Source organism: Mytilus edulis, chromosome 3, assembly GCF_963676685.1.
Source record: "Mytilus edulis chromosome 3, xbMytEdul2.2, whole genome shotgun sequence".
Taxonomy (NCBI): Eukaryota; Metazoa; Mollusca; class Bivalvia; order Mytilida; family Mytilidae; genus Mytilus; species Mytilus edulis.
Genome location: NC_092346.1, coordinates 9,904,435 through 9,929,644, shown reverse-complemented (window position 1 = coordinate 9,929,644; position 25,210 = coordinate 9,904,435). Strand labels below are relative to the sequence as shown.

Sequence of the window (25,210 nt, the reverse complement as noted above, 5' to 3'; positions counted from 1 at the left end):
GGGCAGACGTACAGACCAGAAAACATAATGACCCTCTACTATCATAGGTGGGGAAAAAAAATTGTGTGTTACTGCTTAAGGGCATACGATAGTTACAGGGGAGGTAATGACGTTGCTAACGTAAAATGTTATTTTCGCAACGTCAAACTGTGACATATCGTGAAAAGATGCATTTTTCGACTGATTTTTATCTTTTAAACTGATTTAATTTGAAAACGAGTTCATGGACCCCTATTTTTCAAAACAGCAATTTGTTTCATTTTGCAGGGAGATTATGTGACCCAAATTTTATAAAACTGTAAATAGAGTTTTTTTTTTTAATTTTGATAAACATGCAGCAAAAAATGATGTATTTTCCTCAATTCATGCACATTTGATAAATATGAGTTATTTCTGAATTAAAAATGCATAATTTTTTAGGATAGTTATAAAATACAGAAATTACCGATTATTTAACAAAAAAGTTATGTCTTTTTTTCGAAAAAGAAATTACGACCACAAATCTGAATTTTGAGCAAATATACAAAATTTCAACCTCATTTTACTCAAAAAGTAGCACATGAAGGTATATTTTTTTATTACATATTTGAATTAATCAGGTAAAAAATAGCCTATATGCAAATTTTCACGAACTTGTAAATACAGGATCAAAACTGTATCGTATGCCCTTAATTTCAGTTTCAGCACCCTTGGCTATTATATGACAGCCAATATTTATTGGTGGAGGTAGCTAGAGTACCTAGAGAGAACCACTAACTTTCTGAGAAAAAAAAACCCCTGCAATTCTAGTCAATTAAAATTGCCAAACACAAGAGCAAGTCAAACTCATAACACTCAATTATTTAACACCAGATGGCAGATTCTGTAAATTATTTTACTTGATCTCAGGTCAGATATCAATAAAGACTAGAAATGTTTAACAGATTTTATTACTACTGAAATATTCTAACAAGGAAGACAGATCATATGATCATAATGGTGATGTTAATATTTCAACATATGATCAGGAAGTTCAAAACACTTCAAAATAAATAATTATACAATATTTTCTAATTCATGATAATGATTCTAAAATCTATTCAAAGTTTAAATTTAATTGTCATCTCTGAAATTTTTTCATCAGTCATCAACTTTTTCTATTTGAAGTCATCATTGGTACTTATAAAGTTATACATGGTCAAAACATACACTGGCATGGTGTTCCTTAAACTTACACAACTTATACCAAAACATTGACAAATAAAGTCATGAAAGAACAATGTCATAATTACATTCTCTGAAAACCAAAATCGTACAATCGATAACAAAATTCATTATAAATTCAATTTGATTTTACTTAGTATCAGCTATTTTAAACATATACCTTTAATGCATGGCCTAATAACCCCTCCTGATTAATTTCAATAATAATATCTAAGGTTAAAATAATACAGCATTTGATTCATACATACAATTTCTCTATATACAAATGAATAAAAAATGATATTACTGCATAGACACAATAAATACAGTTACTTTATGAATTCTGAATGGCATCGGTTAGGACTGACTGATCTTCTATAGGATTGAATGGAATGTTGGCTGACAACAGATCATGGAAGAAGTTCCCGTCATTGTTACCTCCACCAAATATCAAAACCTCATCCTGTTCTTCATTCTCATGATTGTATGGCAGACATATGGCCTGGTGACCAGCTCGAGGTATTGGACTGGGTTCCAGTTTTATCTTCATCCAGGACGATGTAGCTAAAAATGGAAAAATAAACTATTATTGTCATATATTGTAAATTTGTTATGTGTCAGATGATATTATAGCTTTAATTTCATTATTTCATGTTATATCTAATTTTTTGGATAACACAGCCTTATAACTGAAGATCAAATCTTCCAAAGATTTATAAACCTCTTTTGATTTGATTAAATCCCACCCCTCCTTTTTTATGTTTTAACACCACTTTTAAGCACAGCATTTGGATTATTTCATGGCCGCCAGTTTTTATTGGTGGAGGAAGCTGGAGTGCCTAGTGACAATACTCGTCAATTGAGATTGGAGTTGAGTGCACCTGCATGAGCGTGGTTCACAACGTCAAACTCACAACCTCAGTGTTGACTGGCTATTGATTACAGTAGTAACTACTTAGACCATTCTAAAGGCTGCTACCACTTTTACTATTTTTTTTTATCCAATATTTATTTCAAATTACTTGAAAATCAACTGCCAATATATTGCTCTTGCATTTATCATTTAAAGGTTTTTTTTACAATTTAAATTAAAGTTTAAATGTTTATTATGATTGATTTGTATATCTATAAATACTAAAAGTATATCCAGTATCATCCAATTTTACACTTGAGACAACATGTACATGCAAAATTAGTACCATGTTGGGGCTAAAAGATTTCCTGATCTTGTCTTCTTTCTGGGGTTATATTCTTACAACCTAGGGTTTATTATGCTATCAATTCCTAAGTGTAATGATGTCTAAAAAGATTACTCAAGTGTAAAGATATTTAAATCAATTACTCATCAAGTGTAAAGATGTCTTTATCAATTACTTACCAAGTATAAGATGTTCATATCAATTAATAACCAAATATGAAGATGTTCATATCAATTACTCACCAAGTGTGAAGATGTGTTAATCAATAACTCATCAAGTGTAAATTTTACTCAATGAAGACATAAACAACTGTTATACTTAAATTGTATTCTCAGTTGTGAACAGAATAAAATCATCATATTTTAAAAGAAATAGAATGTCAAATGTGATGCTATCCAAAATTTCTTGGGAGAACACTAATGAGTACATGTGAATATATGCAAATTAATAACTCACCAAGTGTAAAGATATGTAAATCATCTAGTGCCAGATCACCATCATAGCCACCATGTATCATTATTCTGTTTCCTTTCAAAGCACAAGAGGCATGCCAACTGTAAATAATGAAGATACATATGTGAAAATAATTCATGAACACTAGAAAAGTGATATAACAGCAAGGGCTCCACTTTCATATTTTGGTTTAAGGCAAACAAACAACTAGAATTAGGTAATTAGTTTTCACATATAGCTATTATAACAGTAAAATTCTTATTAAAAAGTGAATGCCAAATACCAATATTTAAATTGAATGCTACATTGTACCTGTATTTCAAGCTTCATAACCTTGTTAAAATACAAATGGTTTAAGACTCTCTACAATGACCTCTATGAAATATTCACAATTCTAAGGAGACAAAGGGTAATAATTTTTAAAATTTAAATGTCAAACTTTTCAGAATTTGAAGATTTGGTCAAGCAGTTCTTCAATTACTATAAAAAAACTAAAATTTTGCATCACATTATATCTATTTGAAGCAAAACATGGAATTGAGTTTCTAATAAAACATATATTTTGAAAATGATAGTAGACTCATAATTTTTTACAATTGACCGAGTATAACATTTGTACAACTGATTTTGAACTTTACCTTCTTGGTGATGGAGGTGTTCCATTTACTTTTGGTTTTGCCCATTCCACAATACCTAAAAAAAGAAATGCATATTTTAATATACCTTACTGCACTACAAAATCATGTCGCAAAAAATCTAATTTCACTATATTTGAGTACCTTGAAAAAAGTAACAAAATTATAAATAATTTTTTTAAAAATTAAATTGTCTGATAAGTTTCTTATGAAAGAAGATCTCACATTCATGATGTTTGAAAATATTTATATCCATATAATTTGGCATTTCAGAATATACTGCATTCTGGGTAATATTTTCAAATGTCCTATACAAAGGAATTCAACAACTGATGTGACCATTTTTTTCATTTGCAGATACAAAAATTGTAATTTTCCATAATCCTTTAGATTCTAAAATGGTTAATGCCAGTCACAAACTTTTCAATTATAAAATTAAGCTTAGAATTTGTTTTTTCTGGTACTGGTAGCAATCTTTTAAATAAAACAAATGCATATGGCATATTGATTTTTCAGTTAAATATAAGATAGAAAGAATAACAAGAGTGCACACGCAGAAATGTCTCGCCTTCTATACTAATCATTGATATTATGTTGATAGTCCTAAGTATAAAGCTAAGCTTTAATACAACTGTCACATAAACTTAACATTAACCAAGATAACTAAACAAAGACCAATGAACCTTGAAAATGAGGTCAAGGTCAGATGAACCATGCCAGGCAGACATGTACATCTAACAATGCTTCTATACAACATATATAGTTGACCTATTACTTATAGTTTAAGAAAAATAGACCAAAACACAAAAACTTAACACTGTACAATGAACCGTGAAAATGAGGTCACCGTCAAATAAAACCTGCCCGACTGACATAAAGATCATAAAATATTTCCATACACCAAATATAGATGACCTATGGCATATAGTATTAGATAAAAAGACCAAAACTCAAAAACTTAACTTTGACCACTGAACCATGAAAATGAGGTCAAGGCAACATGACATCTGCCCGCTAGATAGGTACACCTTACAATCATTCCATACAACAAATAAAGTAGACCTATTGCATATAGTATGAGAAAAACAGACCCAAAACACAAAAATTTAACTTTGACCACTGAACCATGAAAATGAGGTCAAGGTCAGATGACACCTGCCAGTTGGACATGTACACCTTACAGTCCTTCAATACACCGAATATACTAGCCCTATTGCTTGTAGTATCTGAGATATGGACTTGACCACCAAAACTTAACCTTGTTCACTGATCCATGAAATGAGGTCGAGGTCAAGTGAAAACTGTCTGACAGACATGAGGACCTTTCAAGGTACGCACATATCAAATATAGTTATCCTATTACTTATAATAAGAGAGAATTCAACATTACAAAAAATCTGAACTTTGTTTCAAGTGGTCACTGAACCATGAAAATGAGGTCAAGGACATTGGACATGTGACTGACGGAAACTTCGTAACATGAGGCATCTATATACAAAGTATGAAGCATCCAGGTCTTCCACCTTCTAAAATATAAAGCTTTTAAGAAGTAAGCTAACACCGCCGCCGCCGTAGCCGCCGGATCACTATCCCTATGTCGAGCTTTCTGCAACAAAAGTTGCAGGCTCGACAAAAACCTGCCCCCCCCATTATGAAACGGCTTAAAGGAGTTATGCTCCAATTATACTTACTCATGTCTAGTATATAAAGATCATTGTAGCAGTATGGTGCATCCCAACCTCCAAACATGACTAGCTGGTCATCAATTAATGTTGCAGAATGTCTAAAATATAAACAAAACGTTAATAAATCAACTAGAGGAGTTATTGGCACTATCACTTGTAAATAAAATAAACTGTTAATACAGAGATAAGGCCAATTAAAATTAATTGATAGATTTTCATCCCCGCCCGCCCCTCTGAAATCTTTCCGCCCCGATTTTTTTTATTTTTGAAAAAAAAAAACGATTTCCGGATTTTGTTCATTTCCGTTACCGGTAACCGTCCATGATTTTGTTTCATGTAAAACTTCCTTTCTCAAATTTCGGTTTTCGTATTTCTCGTATTCTTACTGAATGATTAAGTCGATATATTCTGCTGATCTATAATGACAACATCATTTCCCGAGAATAGAGATTGATTACGAGAAGGGTGTGAAATATTCGGGTTACAAGTAAGGCACTGGCTACGGTTACATGGAAATGTAACAATAATAAAAATATTATTGTTACATTGGAGACTAAATACCGGAATGCTTGGTTGGGTGAGGACCTGATTAATTACGAATGTAACAATAACTATTGAGGCTACGATTACATAGCGTTATTGTTACATGAAAAACAGCAATGTACGATGGGGACTTGTAATATGTACTAAATAATAAAAGTTTAAGACATTTATTTTATATTTACAATACATGCAATGTCTTTATTTTTTTTTATTTACAACGACAGTTTATAAATATCCAGTAAGTGGTTTTTGGAGCATGTTTAAGTCAGACACATCATTTTGAAGAATACACTCCAAGCAGCCATCACACACCAGTAATAAGGGGGCAGGACCTTTTTCGGGATGCGGGATCGGGTGTTTTTTTTTAAGCTCGGGATATCGAGATTGATCTTTCGGGATGTCGGAATTTATTTTTTTTTAATTCGGGACCTCGGGACTTTATGTTTTTAAGCCCGGGATTTCGGGATCAGGACCCCTCCTACCCTCCGCTGTGAACGTCTGTATCGCATACCGTGCAATTCAATTCTGCGATATTCCTTTTAAAAGATAAGGAAATCTTTAATGTTACAAATGGAAGTTTTTAACGACCTTGACTGGCTATACAGCCCTTGCACGGTCTGTCTTTAATGTTTGCCATGCTTTCGGTGAGAAATACTATTTTACTCTCGCAATGTTGATATTCTCATCCGATCTTTTGGTTGAAAGCATGTGGTGTAGTTTCATGTTGTCTTTCAATATGATTGCATTGCCGTCCATTACGGATGTTAGGTTTACCTCAGATTTCAGTATCCAACTAAGCAGTTAACAAACTTTGCTTCAGTTGATGTATCAATTTTTTAGAGTTGCTTTTGTATAGAGCTATAGCTATAGAGCTGTATGAGATTTGTGTCTTGATATTGTTTCATTTTCGTTTCAAACGCATCCCAAGTTTTTCATCCAAAACTAAATTGGTAAAATAAATCTCTTCATCCATTGTTCAAAGTATATAATGACAGTAATAAGAGAAGGTGTGCAGTTAAATACTTCAAAAAGTGAACACTTTATCAGCCCCAGTTCTCAACAACAAACTATATTTTTCGCATTAATTTTGACACTGCTAATCTGAGGTATTTTATTACCTTTAAGATTAATATGTAAAACTACTTAAACATCATTTGTATAATAATAATACTTATTAATTATCATTATAACAAGTATTAATTAGTACATATGAAAGAATTAAGCAACACAGCTAAAGAAGATTTTAAATTTAATAAATTTAGCGTACATTGCTGTTTTTCATGTAACAATAACACAATGTAACCGTAGCCTCAATAATTATTGTTACATTCGTAATTAATCGGTTCCTTGCCCAACTTTGCATTCCGGCAATTAGTCTCCGATGTAACAATAATATTTTTATTATTGTTACATTTCCATGTAACCGTAGCCAGTGCCTACAAGTAATTCTCAGATCTGCAGTGACATCACAACATGTAACTGACCAATCAATGATTAGCATTTTTGTTATGTAAACAATGTTGAGAGGTGAGGCGGATAAGATTCCTCTAGATTTTCCATAGACTTATTGCAAATTAATTTAATAGATATATATCGTAACCAGTTGAATATAGTAATTTTACTCTTTTAATACTGTTAAAGACACTATATAATATCTCTATTTTGATTTTTAACATACTATAACCTCTCGTTAAAAAATTATCGGCAATATAAATAATCAGTAATCCCCTTCAAATAGATGAAAAATCTAGAGGATTCCGGATGGCATCACCTCCTGACAAATGTAAATGCCAGGATGTCCGGATCTGAGAATACGATGTGTCCAAGAACGCAAATCGCCGTACGGTCACAAATGACACAAATGTTTGTGAGTAAAACACCTTGGATTTATTTTATTTATGCAATGACTTTGTGTCAAGAAATCTGGCCTGTGAATGAAACCCAAAAGCGTTAGAATCGTGGAACACATTTGACTTGAATAAAGAAATTAACACAAGCATGAACTTTTTAGATTGTTGACCGTATAATTATATATTGAGTTAAAAAAAATCGACAATCATACGCATTTTTATGCCCCATTTAGGGGCATTATGTTTTCTGGTCTGTGCGTTCGTTCGTCCGTTCGTCCGTCTGTCCCGCTTCAGGTTAAAGTTTTTGGTCGAGGTAGTTTTTGATGAAGTTGAAGTCTAATCAACTTGAAACTTAGTATATATGTTCTGTATGATATGATCTTTCTAATTTTAATTCCAAATTAGAGATTTAACCCCATTTTCATGGTCCACTGAACATAGAAAATGATAGTGCGGATGGGGCATCCGTGTACTGGGGACACATTCTTGTTAATTTATTAATTATAGCAAGGATTTAGATTTAGCCTTAATTTCGTTTTTTGTAGAAATAGAGAAAACAACCTCTGTCCAATACCCACAATAGAGTCATTAAACAATTTTATGTTCTACATTGTAATTGTATTTGCATCTTGATGATATTAAGGACCAACCCTATTATTTAAACACTGTTTGAGTTTTCATTTTATGCTGTACTTTTCGTACTTTTGTTGAATACCAGTGCATTTGCTTCATTTTATAAGAACAACAAAACATTGTTAGAAAGCAAAATACATTTGATGTAGGTAATCCAACTGAAGAGAGCATTTCTCCACATTTCTGCTGTTTACTATAAATTAGGTTTCTAAAGCGGCAATTACATGTAGCACAGTTGTTGCCAATCAGAGATATATATTTATGAATTTGAAAAAAGCGGCACCAGCATATGGAGTATATGTGTCTCAATTGATACGTTACTTTAGAGATAGCTCAAAGTACGTTGGTTTTGTTGAACGAGGAATACTGCTTTCTCAAAAGTTGCTAAGACAGGGCTATGAATCAATCAAATTAAGGTCATCACTCAAGAAATTTTATGGTCGCCATCATGACAAAAGTGTGTCAGAAACCATATCTCAGTGATATTCTTCCTCAGTCATAACAACCTTTCATCATTACCGAACTGAACAAAGAAATAACATGACGGGTGACGTATACGGTGCAGGAAATGCTTACCCTTCTGGAGCACCTGATTTCACTCCTGGTTTTTAGTGGAGTTCGTGTTGTTTCCTACTTATTATTTGTAACTGTTGATTTAAAAGTCTTTTGGTTTTATAAGTCTTTGGTTACTCCTTGGTTTTGATTGTTATTGTCTTTTACACGATACCTTATGGATGTATTATATATGCTTATTCGATTACACTTGCATATATGAATAACACATGACAAGAAGGTTTCATATGAAATAAAATTTAAAAAATAAAATCCTCCCACCCGCCCCATTTTTTTCAAAAATTTGGATGAAAATCTACTAATTAATTTTAGTTGGCCTAATTGTGTCTCTCCTATTTGTTATTTTGATACTGGAAATGTTGAAATTAAAATATCAATATTTTTAAACAAATTATGCAAATACTCAAAAGTCAATGAACAATAACTGAAGGTACAGGGCTACACAATCTCCATGGAAATTAGATGTGCCAAAGCTAAAACACCTGCATACCAAATAGTTACAACTAGTGATTCAACATGAACTAGTCCAAATAACAAATAACTAATACGTTGTTGAAGCCACTGACAGCCTAAAGTGCATACATATGTCTTGCTTTTTGACTCAGACAAGGCAAGACGAAAAATGAGATGCAATTGTGACATGTATTCTTGTAGTGGTGAATGATTATGACAGCTTCATCAAAAACTTAAATGTGGCATGTTTTTGGTTCCACATGTCAATGATTACAAGGATGCATTTTTTTTTTATCTTTATTATATCATCCATATTACTTCTATTCCTATTCTTATCTTACCCTGATCGTGGTAGTGGCTTCTCTCCATTGACTATAGGTGCATACCAGTTTTCTAGAACAGGGCTGAATATGTGTACTTCATTACTGCAACCATCAGGCTGAGGGTCTGGTCGGGGATATACTCCACCAAATATCCATAACTCATTACGATAAAGAGTAGCACTATGATAAGCTCTGGTAGGTGCTTTTCCTGCCACCTTTAATACGAAGCATTATTTATATGTATGTAAATATATATATATAAGTGCCTATAAATAGCAGCACATGACATACAAATCTATGGGAGTGTGGATTAATCAGTACAGAGATTAATTCAATTACACAAATAAAATTATAGATTGCCTAACAATGTAATTTTAACACACTATTTAGTATGTAAATATAAGAATGTTTAAAATATTTACAAAATGATGAAAATAAACGCAATATTTCGCTAGACCAACTAGCTTTATCAAGCGTGCATCTATCCAGGTGAAATAGGATGTAGATGATAAGAAACTTTTGCAGCTCAACGTCTGTGTTGCACTGAACTGCCTTCAAAATAAGAAAATTTTGCAGCTCAATGTGTATGACCTCTTGCATTTAGCTGCTTTGAAAATAAGAAAATTTTGCAGCTCAATCAATGTACATGTTGCACTTGGATTTAGCTACCTTAAAAATACATAATTGGTAGTTGAAGTTAGCAACGTCCATTGGCCAATATTACGGGATAAAAAGGACGATGCTTTGTTTTAAATTATTCTTTATCTTTCCTGTATCTTTTTTCGTCTTTTTCGTTAAGACCATCAGGTTCTAAAGTGTGGAGTTGGTGGATCCATCGTTCATCGTACAAAACCAACAAAAACTGTCCTCTCACAAGACATCTTCGTTCAACGAAACATCCTTTTGATAATGTCACTTTCCAAATTATAGAAGTCAACACCGAATGGGACACCACGGCGAGAAGGAGAAGAGAAAACTTTTGGATCCACCAACTCCACACTTTAGAACCTGATGGTCTTAACGAAAAAGACGAAAAAAGATACAGGAAAGATAAAGAATAATTTAAAACAAAGCATCGTCCTTTTTATCCCGTAATATTGGCCAATGGACGTTGCTAACTTCAACTACCAATTATGTATTTTTAAGGTAGCTAAATCCAAGTGCAACATGTACATTGAGCTGCAAAATTTTCTTATTTTCAAAGCAGCTAAATGCAAGAGGTCATATACATTGAGCTGCAAAATTTTCTTATTTTGAAGGCAGTTCAGTGCAACACAGACGTTGAGCTGCAAAAGTTTCTTATCATCTACATCCTATTTCACCTGGATAGATGCACGCTTGATAAAGCTAGTTGGTCTAGCGAAATATTGCGTTTATTTTCATCATTTTGTAAATATATATATATATATATATAAATATAAGAATGGGTAAATTATTCTTCTAAAGTATCTGTTCTATTACTCGTTTAGTATTTATTTAATGTATCATAATTGATTTATAAGTTAATAAGTATTTTTAAAATTACAAATGGTCATGACCAGTAACCCAAAAATTGTGACTGTCAAAGAAGAAATTAATGTGTGCACTTTTATCAGCATGTAGTCAATTACAGTGATTGAATGAATTTTTATAATCTAGAGTTAACAGTGATCTGTGAAATTTTTGTCAAAACTTTAATAATTTTCAAAGTTCAATGACATGTACATGAACAAGTTTCACTTTGATGTGAACTATCTTCAACCAAAAACTTTAATATGAAAACGGTAAAACAAAAAGGCTTACCGGTAACTATCTTAAGTCACAGTTAGGTGGGGTATAAAGAGATTTTAATGAGTTGTAAACACTGGTTAATCTTACCTTTAAGAGCTGCCATTTAAATTCATCTACATCTAACATGTGTACATCATGGAACCATTTGAGGTTTTTAGATCCACCATACACATATACACATCTAAGAGTAGGGTCATAGGTTGCTGTATGTCCCATTCTATATTCTGGTTTTTGGTTTGGTATCTCACTGGTAATTTCTTGGTCTCTCCATTTTCTTGTTACTGTAAAACAATATATTCTTCTAGTATTTCAAACAATTGAATTAATTATTGATGAATTTTCAAAACTTAATTCATCAGTAATATAAAATGTCATTAAAAGTTTTATTCTTTCTCAGGGTTTGACACTTACTAAATTCCATAACAAGTCATCCATTAACTTCGGCAGCCCATAAAATTAACAAAAGCAAGACCTTTGCTAGTTTGTTTTGGGGGGAACATGCCCAAGAAAAGTTTGAAATAAATGAGATTAAGTCCTGTATTCTATGAAATTTCCAGAGGGTTTGAGCAACATTTTGAACAATAAAAGTTTTTCATGAGATTTTACTAGTTTGCTCGTAAAAAACTCAAGATTATTTCAAATGACCTCTTTTAAAAATCCTGTCTGGAAGGTCCACTAGCTTCAGTTTAGAAAGAAACATTCCATAGGAAGATGAAAACCTAACCAGGACACAATATTCCTACTTCGAGACAACCAGTCTTTCCTCTTGCACCTAAATGCTGTATATGTGGAGAAACAGCAAAAATCATATTTCAAGTCTAAGGTTAGTGGCCTCGGATCAAACCCACGACCATGAATTTTGTTACCTCACTCTTAGCACCTTACTTTACTTATATGGAAAATAAAGATGAGTGATAAGATGCAAACTAAGAGTGCAATGAAATGGATTTTTTCTTAATAATGTAGTTATTAGCAGGGACTAAATTTGACTCTTTTTCTCCAGGGGCCAGCTAGGTCCCTAAAATATTTTTTTCAGGGGCCCAACTAATTTCTATACTAATACAATAAAACTTAAATTAACTTTTCATATACAAATGTACTAATAAAGCCTTATGTAATCCTATGTGAATTTTTGGAGTCTGGAAAAGATTATATGTGATAACTTCATAATATTTGAATTATTGCCATCAGAAATATATCATAAGATTTGATTTTAGAAGATTTCCCAATAAGAACTTCCTGTTGGCAACAGGGCTGTTTCCATAAATCATTAAATGTTGCTTTGAATCCAAGCCATCCTCTTATATTTGTTGATCAAAAATAATATTCAAATAATTTTCATCGAAGATCAGTTATCATACTAGATATAAAGATGTGTATTTATGAGATTTTGCGTTTTGTTTTTTCATCAAAGAACAAGTTGTGTTTACAAGTATTTGTCAAAAATCGGACTTGTAATAACTCTCTAAACAACTTAAATGTATCTTTGAAGCAATTCAGTTTGAAAAGCGTAAAGAAAACACTTAAAAATAATGAATTATTCGTAGAAGCTTTAAAAAAGAGATCTATAAGAAAACGTGTTTAGAGAGGGGGTATAAAATCTTGATTTTGCATCAAAAACGTAGTTGTCCGACTAGGTTTTGGTTATATAAATGACCTGACTGGTTACTGGAAATCCTCTAGTCTATATTCCTGCCTTAATTAGACAATCAGGTTTCAGTTTGGGAACAGTTTTTATACGTTTTTCATTTCTATCGTGGGGGAATATAGGGTTAGAATAGACATGGGATTCAATGCAAAATATTAATTGTCACCAGCTGGGCGATCAGGATGAAAAATATATTCTCCCAGCCTAAAATCTAGTTTAGTCCCTGAGTTAGTAATTAGCTTCACTATACCTGGATCTAAAGACCACACTGAATCTTTGCTGGTTTGCTGTCGTTCTCCTTGTCCACCAATCAATACACCCATGTTGTCATGTACCATACAGAAACTGTGGCCCCATCTACTACTGGGGTGTGGTGCTAAAATATAGAAAGTAGATAAGTTAACTGTGTTGTCCACATTCTCTGAAGTGTTTTCAGTGACCTTTAAACTAAAAACAAACAGAAGTATAAATTCATTAGAAATCTTTTTAAAAACCTTTCTCAATTTTAATATAATGTATTTTTTTCTTTCTTTCTGTGGAATTAAATATTGCTTCACTGTATCAGTGTAAAATCTTTAAAAGTTAGTATGTATTTTAAAATTTGATATCCCATCACCTCCTCAGCCCCTTCCCTATGAAGTTAAAATGTCATTTGAATTACAAGTGCTTGACAAACACTACTTGATTTTCTCACATAAATGTATACATTTTTACCTCGACTAGTAACATCTTTACAAGTTGCAAGTGTTGGTTTACTGGTAATAACTGGTTTACTGTTCGGAGAAAGACTCAGTTTAAGTGGAGAAGGTATTCTGGTCAGTGAAATATTTTCCTTCTCTTCCATATTGACTTCAGAAACTGAACTGTTTAACTTTGTTTTTAGATTTCTTGTTCTTGTTTTTGGCTTCTTTGATGATGGTCCTGTTGGTGTTTGGTCAGATTTTGTCAGACTTGATCTACGTTTCTGTTTCACCGGTTTGTTGTTTTCATCAGTGTTATGATTAACCTTTTAAAATAAAATAAAAAAATGTTTATAAAGCAGTTTAAGAAATATCATATGCATATTGAACAAACTGTAATTGTTGATAATTTGAAACAGTGTTGCATTTGCACATCAAATTATTTGTGTATTCCCTGTTCATAAATTGAATTCTACAAACAATCAATTTGCACATTTCAAATGATTGTGCAATAAGCAAAAATAATCATTGAACACAAATTTACATTTACAGTGCTGCAAGCACCTATCATGTACTTGTAAAATGTACCTTAAATCCTCCCTGCCCCCCTCCCCTTTTTACCTTCTGAAACATGTACAATGAAAATACAACAAAAAATAATTACATGAACTTTTGGAGTATCTTCATTTTCTTCCTGTTTAATGATGGAATCATCTGCTGATTCTAAACTTGTCTGTCGATTCTGAACTTCCAACACTAATTTAGCTAGACCATTCTGTTCTGATGAGAATACATTACTGCTGCCTTTCTTCATCATTCTCCTTTCCCAACACAAACATCTATAAGAAAACATGTACACTTATAAACTTTTTGTACAGCATTTTTAACTACCTATGGATAGAACAGATATTTTTAAAAGAGCTTAAGAAAATATGTACACTTATAAACTTTTTGTACAGCATTTTTAACTACCTATGGATAGAACAGATATTTTTAAAAGAGCTTAAGAAAATATGTACACTTATAAACTTTTTGTACAGCATTTTTAACTACCTATGGATAGAACAGATATTTTTAAAAGACCACCTACATTTGTGATTTCACTGTGAAATTTTGATGGGAGACTTTTTTTAAATGAATCCCCTTGCGTGTATTCTTAGCTTTTTCAGGAATTATAATAAATTACAATCAATTTACAACAAATGTATTAAAAGTAGAAATCAATCAAACAAAAGTAACCAGAAGTATATCTTACAAAATACCAAAAGGGAGATAACACTGACTTGCATTATAAAAGCAATGTAATTTATAATTGACCTGTCTGTTATATGCTTGGTTGGTTTTCAGAGGGAAAAAGTACTTTCCTAGTCTTTGCACTGAACGACAGCCCTGGCTTGTAAAATTGCTCTTCAACCTGTAAAAATCATATCTACAGGCTAACAGAATCTAACTAAAAAAAATAAAAATTGAGCTCCAGCCTGTAGAATTAACAGTTCATCGTGAAGACTGCTTTCCTAGAAGCTTAATATGTAAACAAGAGTGAAAAAATCAACTTAACAGTCTTCACAATGAACTGTTAAATCCACAGGCCCGGTGCTCAATTTTTGAAAGATTTTAGTGAGATTCTGTTGGCCTATAGATATGATTTTTACAGGCCCGAGAGCAATTTTACAAGCCTGGGCTGCTTCGGCTGCCACTCAGCGTGAAGACTGCAACTATCCATTAATTTTTCACATTAGAGCTTGAGGTTGACCACAAATTAAGTGATAGCTGTAAGTACATGTAAATATGTTGAACTAATAAATTTCTTGGAACAATGTATCTTTGGTTCTCAAATTCTTAACTCAACATACAATCAATCCTACAGGAAATTTGTGTTTAGGTCCACATTTATTATTTTGTGTTTGTCATTTTAATAAATCCCTGAATTTTGTATCTGACTAGTTACAATGAATCCATATACATACCTTTGGTTTCTGGTTATTTTGCCAAGCTGTAGTGGTTCATCTTTATAGGTAATGGTAGCCTCTATACATTGCTGTGATTTTGTCCAATCTCCCAGTGTGAAGATGAAGATCTGATCTGGTAAAGGCAGTGGTATAAACTGGTAGTGGCTATTACCATCTTCTCTCCTGTTTTGAAAATATAAATACAATGTAAAATCATATAAATTAGGCCAAATTAGGCAAATACATACATTTACTGTGAATCGTCAAAATGAGCTCATTGTGTTTCATCAAATGTCTCAAATAATTATCGTCACCATCATTTATGGAAAAAATTTAACATGATTTGTCAAAATCAATCCATTCTTTTGTTATTGTCTGAAAGAAAGTGTACTTTTTACTGTCATGCACCAAAACTTATCGTTTAGTTCATTTGGCAAGATTTTTTTAAAGTTATTTGTCATGAAGGTCAACCTGTAAAGAACCTCCCTCAAGGACCAGTGGATGAACTGGTAGTATGGCAGAAACAGCTCCTATGCCGGCTGTGTAGTTCAAATAATTATGACGTCTTGATAGGCTATTATATTTTTTTCTTTGACACCTTACATCGACAGGAAGGCATCAAAGCAAAAATTTAAAATAGCCTTCAAAGACGTCATAATTATTTGGACTACCAGTAGTCCAAATAATTGTGCCGTCTAGAAAGGCTATTTTTAATTTTGCTGTCACGCCTTTCTACGTTGAAGGAAGGCGTCCAAAAAAAAATAATATCAAAAAGCCATACTAAAACGGCATAATTATTTGGACTAGACTACCAGCTGTGAGGACCAGACTGAAATTTACCTCAACAAAAAGACAACATGCTAGAAAAAGAATTATATTTTTTTTATGAGGTTCAACTCTACTTTGTTGATGAGCAAAGTAAATTATTAATGTTTATACTTTGGAAAATTAAAAAAAAAATGCCTAAAAACACAGCCTCACCCTTTTCTCTCTTGCAAATATTTTTACAAAGCAAAAAAGCCAAAATATTAAAAAGTAAATGTTACAAGCATATGTGTGTCATAAAAATGAATTTTACTAATTGTACATGCACAAATACCTCTGTAATTTAGCTGGAGGGGAGTTCAGATCAGTAATACTGTAAATTTCAGTCTCATTCATTGTCCGCAGTTTTGTAAACACCGCGAAAACAAGCGCCAAATCGCATTCGTCACGGAGTAATGAAAACTCCCAAAAGAATCCGAAAGGGAATCAGATTATTTTGATGAATAACCAGATAACCTGCTAAGCAATTCAGTTTATATCAATTTCTTGATATGTAGGAGAGAAAATCAATTTCATAGAAATATTCATTTGGCACAATAACTACTCTTTCCATACAGGGAATACTTCCTTATAGTCGTTCCAGAATAATTTCACCATTCGGTTGCCTCTGCTCGTTTCTTTAGTTGAATCAGAAAGTGTTGAAAAAAAGAAACCAGCCAAGCACTCTGATCTGTAAAAATATTTTTGTATCCTGGATAGACGTTTCATTTGTCAGCAATCAACATGACAGTAAAGATTCACATAGTATACTGGTAAGGTTATGCATTTCTACCATTTATAGATTATCTTTCGTTTTACTTTGCAACTTTTTTTATGGAATGTCAACTGCAAGGAGTCATGGAATGTTATGTGGGAGATAAAATATATGGAATGGAAATGAGAGACAAGTTATTATATTTGTGAATGAGTCTGATAGACCAGTGGCAGATCCAGAAATTTACTTATAGGGAACTCCAACTGTTACTGACTGCCCGCTCCAGTCATATGCTTCATTGATTCCCCATTATATGGACAAGAATTGTGAATTTCTGACGATAATTCTATTAAGCATCTCAAGTGGGTCTCATTGGGGTCTAAGCATGGCACCAGATTGCCAATTTTTTAGTAAGCCGACACATGAAAGTCAAATTATTGTGCCCTGAAAGCGTGAAATATTAAGTCTAGCGGAACAAGGAAAATTACAAAAAAACGAGAATTGCTTGTGCATGTACATAGTGTAAGCAGGATATGGGAATCTAACAAAACAGTAAACAGGATCAAAAATCAGAACCCCCACATGAGACCCCCTGTCAAGTTGTAAAAACTTTATATTTTGAAATCATGCAGTTTAAACAAGGATTTGTATAGTGAGACAAATCCTTGGTTTAAATAAAAAAACCTGATGAATATTAAAATTGGGTAGGGTGGATTATTCAACCATATTTAGAGATTCAAATCTTGTTACCCATACCTCACATGTACAGTGCAGCTCAGTGCAGTTTAAACTTGTATTGAAAAGTTGATAGAAAAACATATTCATGCTCTGATAATAGATAGTTTAAAAATGTTAATTTGACTGTATAACTATCCATTTTGATAGAAAAAGATCTTCATGCTCTGATAATGAATACATTGAAATTTTCAATTTGAATATAACTTAAACTATCCATTTGTATATTTAAGTAAACCATCGCCCAATTTATAGTATACATTGCAAAACATTTCTTTCGTCCCAGACATCACAGAAATTTATTAAAACTTTTCCTTGATGCTGTTAAAAAATTTCCAGTCAGTGGAAAAGTCATGTTATATTTGAATAAAGAGCTATTAATTTTTTGAAATAAAAGCTATAACCAAATTTTATTGGTCTGTCAAAAAATTATTAAAGGTGAAATATTTACAATATAATATTATTATCTAAATTTGTTAAAGGAGGTTCTTATATTTAAAAAAAATAATTATAAAAAAGTCATTTAGAACTAAAGACATTAAGGACTAAATTACAGGAAACATGATATATGTTTTTAATATTATATTCTTTTATTTTATAAGTTTTCACTCTTTGTCTTAAATAAATAGATATAGAAAGATGTGGTATGAGTGCCAATGAGACAACTCTCCATCCAAATAACAATTTATAAAAGTAAACCATTATATGTCAAGGTACGGCGGCTTTCAACACAGACCCTTGGCTCACCTGAACAGCAAGCTACATGTATAAAGGGCCCCAAAAATTACTAGTGTAAAACCATTCACACGGGAAAACCAACAGTCTAATCTAAATAAAAACTAGAAATGAGAGAAACACGCGCGGGGTACGTACATGTATGAACCACATAAACATACAACAACCACTGAAAGTATGTTTTGGGTTTTTATTTGTATAAATTTGTCTATTTTCTGTTTGTGACAGCAAATACAATATAAATCTATAATAATTTTTTATTGAATAATGCAGCCTTAAATGAAACAGATGTTAGGGGTTTAGGTTCTTATTGTATAAAGAAACTTTACTATTGAAAATTGATACAACTTAATTCAATCCTAAAAAAGAAAGCAAAAAAAAACTTATTGGCAAGAAATAGAAAAAGAAAGAAAAATTTATCACCTAAAACTTACTAAAATGTTAGCTGCTTTGTTTTATCTCTCTAAATATGACTATCTGATACATATATGTATTCTAATATGTTAATTTTTTTCTCTCTCAGTTTGTTAAGATATTTTTGTTCTTTTACAGAGGAGCATGAGGATATGAACCCAAGGTAAATTAAATAAATTGGTATACAAATTTACATGTTGATAAATTAAAGCATTACAAGGCGTCACAACTCATATTCAGCAAAAATTAAATTTAAGGTCATCATACGCAGTAGTCTTATTCCAAGGACAAGCTCCACATAGTGCTGTATCTACATGTATATATTATATAGTTCAGACCACTAGAGATATGACACCAGGGTATTTCAAATGTTAATATAGTTATGGTCCTATTAATGCATTGGGATTTATAATTATCTCCCTTTAAACAGATGTTTAATATCTTTCATTATTATGATTTTAAAAATTTTACACTTTTACATTTTTTTGTAAAACTGCTTTATATGAACATTTTAATTTAATCAGAAGGTGATCATATGAAATATTTTTTTTATAGAATGAAGATAATAACACCTGTCTGAACTTTTTTTTTTTTTTAATGTTTCATTTTATTATATAAAAATGTTTTTCTGTTACAAATCATGATGTATTGTTCTATGTGTACATGTTATGCTGCCCATCAAGGGCCCTTGATTGGAATAATAAAATATTCTATTCTATTCTATTCTATTCTATGAAATACACTTTTTTTAAGTGACAGAAAATGGTATTAAGCTGTATTATGTTTTTCATGAATGTTGAATGTTTCAATGCTGAAATGAAATATGTAATAAGGAGATGTGGTATGATTGCAAATGAGATGACTTTCCAACATAGTCCAAATAATGTGGATTTAAGAAATTATAGGTCAACGAACAGCCATTTGTTTTGTTCAAACTTTTATGAAATTATTGTCATCAAAGTTTTATATATACAAATATATGTGATGTTAATTTTTCATATTTTAAATACATAGTTTAGAAATAATATATTTGGCAGAAGAATATTGAACATTTGTATTTACTTCCATACATGTATACTTTTAATTTCTACCTATGGGTCTCCAACATAGTGAGAAAATCTCTAAACCAGAGATGGGCTTCAGCTTGACCATGAACAAAAATGTGTACTACATGTAGTTTAGTGAAAATGGACATCACACTTAACTTGAGCTAAAATTAAAAAAAACATACAAATCTAACAAAGACCCAGAGGTTTCTGAATGTGACTTTCACAAGTCTAGAAGAAAAATAGATATATATATACTTAAATAATTATGATAGTGTTTCATTCTGTATGTCTATTTTATTAATGTTTAAGCTTTATTTTGCAGTTCCGTAAGTTAAAGACGGAGCTTGAGCGATCATATCCCGGCCAGGTGGCAATCGTAAGTTCATCATTAAAACAAAATAGTTTTATTTGTTTGTTATAAAGTTGATTTATTATCATTTTCATAAAAAAAACATGCCTAGAATACATTGGTTTAACATATTTTTAACAAGCTTGTCTGTCAAATCAAAAAAATTGCTAGATATCAAGAAGTTTCCTTAATATTCCAGAATATTAGATAATTGCATTGAATCTCATTAGAATTTAATTTTTGAAAAGCCAAGAAGGTCTACACTAAAGGGCCATTTGTGATTCGCTTACTTGAAAAAGAAAGAAATATCACATGCCATCTCAAAAATTGAATCACATGTGAAAATGTCTCGACTTTGACTTGAACCAGTACCGGTATATATATCCAAAGCTACATTTACAATATGGACAGAGGAATTGAAGAAAACTTTACTTTATCCCCATCTTGAAAAGATTAATGCATTTTGAACCATTGGAGATATAAAGACATTAGAAAATTAAAAAAGGTAGGATTTAAATGTAATGAGTTTTAACATAGATTTATTATTGCTGCATTACAAAGTGAAGGTTGCCTTTAAAGAGATACATTTAAATAATATGAAAGAACTGGTTTATCCAAAAGGAGACTGGCATATGCTAGATCTGGCAGTGAGACTTGTCCTGAGGGGTGAATCTGTCATTCCTTTTATATATTTCATCCCCCTCAACTCATTTTGCTGAATCTACATAATCTTATTCACATCTTAATCATTCATTTTATATTGGGTAATGCATATGTAACTTTAAAAACAATTTATAAGTCAACCAAGTTGCAATAGGTATGATCATCAGCTTTCATTTCTTTTTATAATTACATGTATATTGTCAACTGATGATGTCAATACAAAGAATAAAAATGTTTTTGTTTATTGTTTTAGACCGGAGAAGGAACACCAAGTGTAACTGGCTTTTTCGAAGTTGAGGTTGCTGGAAAACTTGTTCACAGCAAGAAGGTTAGATTAAGTGCTAAGATGTCATGTGTTCTTGAAAAATGTTGATATTCAGTCTTTTAGTTAGCAAGGACCAAATCTATCTTCAAATACATGAACTTCAACAAAATCAATTGATTTAGTTACTTGATAGTCCATTTGCAGATTATACTGTTGCTATGTTCTTGTAACAAAATGAATATATACTTTGGTTGAATTATCTAGAACTCTGAAAACTTTATTATAGAGATTATGTTTTGATAATTTTAATTTAAACACACAGCAGTTGGACATTTTTGCTAATTTTAATTTAAACACAGAGCAGTTGGACATTTTTGCTAATTTTAATTTAAACACAGAGCAGTTGGACATTTTTGCTAATTTTAATTTAAACACAGAGCAGTTGGACATTTTTGCTAATTTTAATTTAAACACAGAGCAGTTAGACATTTTTGCTAATTTTAATATAAACACAGAGCAGTTGGACATTTTTGCTAATTTTAATATAAACACAGAGCAGTTGGACATTTTTGCTAATTTTAATTTAAACACAGAGCAGTTGGACATTTTTGCTAATTTTAATTTAAACACAGAGCAGTTGGACATTTTTGCTAATTTTAATTTAAACACAGAGCAGTTGGACATTTTTGATAATTTTAATATAAACACAGAGCAGTTGGACATTTTTGCTAATTTTAATTTAAACACAGAGCAGTTGGACATTTTTGCTAATTTTAATTTAAACACAGAGCAGTTGGACATTTTTGCTAATTTTAATATAAACACAGAGCAGTTGGACATTTTTGCTAATTTTAATATAAACACAGAGCAGTTGGACATTTTTGATAATTTTAATATAAACACAGAGCAGTTGGACATTTTTGATAATTTTAATTTAAACACTGAGCAGTTGGACATTTTTGATAATTTTAATATAAACACAGAGCAGTTGGACATTTTTGATAATTTTAATTTAAACACTGAGCAGTTGGACATTTTTGATAATTTTAATATAAACACAGAGCAGTTGGACATTTTTGATAATTTTAATATAAACACAGAGCAGTTGGACATTTTTGCTAATTTTAATTTAAACACAGAGCAGTTGGACATTTTTGCTAATTTTAATTTAAACACAGAGCAGTTGGACATTTTTGCTAATTTTAATTTAAACACTGAGCAGTTGGACATTTTTGCTAATTTTAATATAAACACAGAGCAGTTGGACATTTTTGCTAATTTTAATTTAAACACAGAGCAGTTGGACATTTTTGCTAATTTTAATTTAAACACAGAGCAGTTGGACATTTTTGATAAATATAAACACAGAGCAGTTGGACATTTTTGATAATTTTAATATAAACACAGAGCAGTTGGACATTTTTGATAATTTTAATATAAACACAGAGCAGTTGGACATTTTTGCTAATTTTAATTTAAACACAGAGCAGTTGGACATTTTTGCTAATTTTAATTTAAACACTGAGCAGTTGGACATTTTTGATAATTTTAATATAAACACAGAGCAGTTGGACATTTTTGCTAATTTTAATTTAAACACAGAGCAGTTGGACATTTTTGCTAATTTTAATTTAAACACAGAGCAGACGGACATTTTTGCTTATGGCTATTGGTTGCCCTGATTTATTTATTAATAGAAACTTGTGCAGAATGAATTGAACAAAATTTTGTTTGTTTTTGTTTTAAAAAATTTTATAAGAAAGGACAAATAAGAAACTTCATGGGTTATATAGACTTTTTTTAGTTGAAAGTTATATAAATCCAAGGTCAAGGACTATTAAAATGTGTTAAAGTATTTCCTTTACAATTTTCAATAATATTTGTTTATTTCCAGAATGGTGATGGTTACGTTGATACAGGAGCGAAGAAGGACAAAATAAATAATGCAGTAAAATCTGCTTTGAATTAGTCTGGAATTAGAATCTCATAAAGCAAACATGTAAGTTATTTGTAGCAGTGTCTTATTTCCCCTCCATTAATTGTTCTTAAAGAATGCTCTGTTAAGGTCAGTGTGTAGACAGGTCCTTGGTACCAATTTTGTCTGGTAGTAACAGGTCTCTACAGGAATATGTTTTATAGCAGAGATCAAACACTTTGGATTATTTGAGGAATAATGAACAGGCACAATTTTGCCAGGAAAATGACGATTTAAGTCACCAAAAATTTTGAAAATTGCTAAAACTCACCATCTGATTGACTTCATATTTTTGAAATCAGTAGAAGGGAGACAACTTGTGATTTACAAGTCTCACAGGTAAATAAAAGATTTTCAAAAAAACCATGTGCTAATACTTTTGACGATTAAAGGAAATAAATGTAACAGTGAGTTTTAACATCCTTGGATTTACATTTAAAATTAATAATACAGGAAACCCAGCAATAGTTTGAGTCATTGTTTACTATGATTTTGTTCATAAGGCTATTATGTAATCACTCAGCTGATTTGTTTTATTTTCCGTTAATAAAAGCTAACCCATTGTACTTTTAAAAAGGGAGGTTAAGGTTTGAACAGGAGTTTTTTTGCCATTACATGTTCCTGAATAAAGATAAAAATTTAAAAAGTATAAATTAAACCAGCTGATGGAAAATTTTATTGCATATGTAGAACGCTTGGTCAGCAATTGGTAAGCAGCAAATTTTGTTTCTATGACTTTAGAGAAATATTTTTTTGTATGCCCCATTTTTATGCCCCATTTATGGGCATACTGTTTTCTGGTCTGTGCTACCGTTTGTCCGTCTGTTGGTTTGTCGGTTCATTCATCTGTCCGTTTGTTCGTTCATCCGTCTGTCCCTCTTCAGGTTAAAGTTTTTGGTCAAGGTAGTTTTTGATGAAGTTGAAGTCCCCATTTTCACTGTCCACTGAACATAGACAATGGTAGTGCAGATGGGGCACCCATGTACTAGGAACCCATTCTTGTTTAACATAAATAACAAAACATAGTTCTTTATTTGTGAATTAATATGAGATTAGGATGTATCTCAAACAAATTACAACTGATTCTATAACATGTTTTACTAAATTATGACAAGTGGTGAAATAAAAAAAAAATTGCCAAATCATTCCTGGTTCTACTGCACTAATTGATATTAATCATTCCCAAGCAGATCTTGATAATACAAAAAAAACAACAACAAAAAAGATAAATATTGATAAACTATCCATTTGTTATCTTCTCTTCTCTTTGTCATTCAATGGATGAAAAGTAAAATCACAAAAATACTGAACTCAGAGGAAAATCAATTCGGAAAGTCCATAATCACATGGCAAAATCAAATAACAAAACGCATCAAAAACGAATGGACAAGAACTGTCATATTCCTGACTTGGTACAGGCATTTTCAAATGTAGAAAATGGTGGATTGAACCTGGTTTTATAGCTAGCTAAACCTCTCACTTGTATGACAGTTGTATCACATTCAATTATATTGTCCCCGATGCTTGAACAAAACAAACAGACACAATAGTAAAAAATGTCAAAAATAGGGGTACAGCAGTCAACATTGTGTTATCATCGTAATCACTATAAAAACAACAAATGTAACGAAGAAGCACACATCAAATTAACATCCTCATTTTGATTATATTATACGATTTTATCATTCATTAAAATATAAATCTTTATTTTTCTTTGTTTTTTTAGTGTGTTTTTGTATGAGCCTTAGAAATACCAATAGGACTCTGATGATGAAGGAACCTAACTAAATCTGACAAATGTTTTGTTCTGGAGAGATGTACAGGTGGGCCTCTTGGTGATTTCTGATGTTTTCATACAACACATGTGACATATCCCAGGGATGTTTTTGAATTATACAATTTATTTATTCAATAAAAAACTTACCTACTT

At 31.5% G+C, this 25,210-nt stretch overlaps 2 protein-coding genes and 1 long non-coding RNA gene across 3 annotated transcripts in view; 1 reads left to right on the top strand and 2 right to left on the bottom strand.

Moving 5' to 3' along the window:
* LOC139515763 (probable serine/threonine-protein kinase kinX) overlaps nucleotides 1–16,977 on the bottom strand; it is a 55,755-nt gene extending 38,778 nt beyond the window's left edge. The window contains exon 1 of the mRNA XM_071305453.1: nucleotides 16,957–16,977. The gene's annotated coding sequence lies outside the window, so the exon portion shown is untranslated. The remainder of the gene's footprint in view (nucleotides 1–16,956) is intronic.
* LOC139515762 (kelch domain-containing protein 2-like) lies at nucleotides 912–16,817 on the bottom strand. The gene is made up of 11 exons (XM_071305445.1): nucleotides 16,676–16,817; nucleotides 15,595–15,759; nucleotides 14,292–14,466; nucleotides 13,662–13,953; nucleotides 13,198–13,323; nucleotides 11,387–11,580; nucleotides 9,548–9,744; nucleotides 5,161–5,252; nucleotides 3,473–3,527; nucleotides 2,838–2,935; nucleotides 912–1,746 (listed from the first exon to the last, which is right to left on the bottom strand). The coding sequence occupies exons 1-11, from the start codon at nucleotides 16,735–16,737 to the stop codon at nucleotides 1,517–1,519; spliced, it is 1,686 nt and encodes a 561-aa protein (XP_071161546.1). The 5' UTR covers nucleotides 16,738–16,817; the 3' UTR covers nucleotides 912–1,516.
* On the top strand, nucleotides 16,797–25,210 carry LOC139515764 (uncharacterized). The gene is made up of 6 exons (XR_011662837.1): nucleotides 16,797–17,153; nucleotides 19,118–19,142; nucleotides 20,351–20,404; nucleotides 21,294–21,368; nucleotides 23,200–23,304; nucleotides 25,007–25,210. It is a non-coding gene; the product is annotated as an uncharacterized lncRNA (long non-coding RNA).

Excerpts from the sequence above, each read along its gene's own strand:
- LOC139515762 (XM_071305445.1), bottom strand. The coding sequence starts at position 16,737 with ATGAATGAGACTGAAATTTACAGTATTACTGATCTGAACTCCCCTCCA. Across the intron at positions 15,760-16,675 it reads CCTCCAGCTAAATTACAGAG|GAGAGAAGATGGTAATAGCC; the intron begins GTATTTGTGCAT and ends TTTTCAAAACAG. Across the intron at positions 3,528-5,160 it reads TCTTTATATACTAGACATGA|GTATTGTGGAATGGGCAAAA; the intron begins GTAAGTATAATT and ends TTCTTTTTTTAG.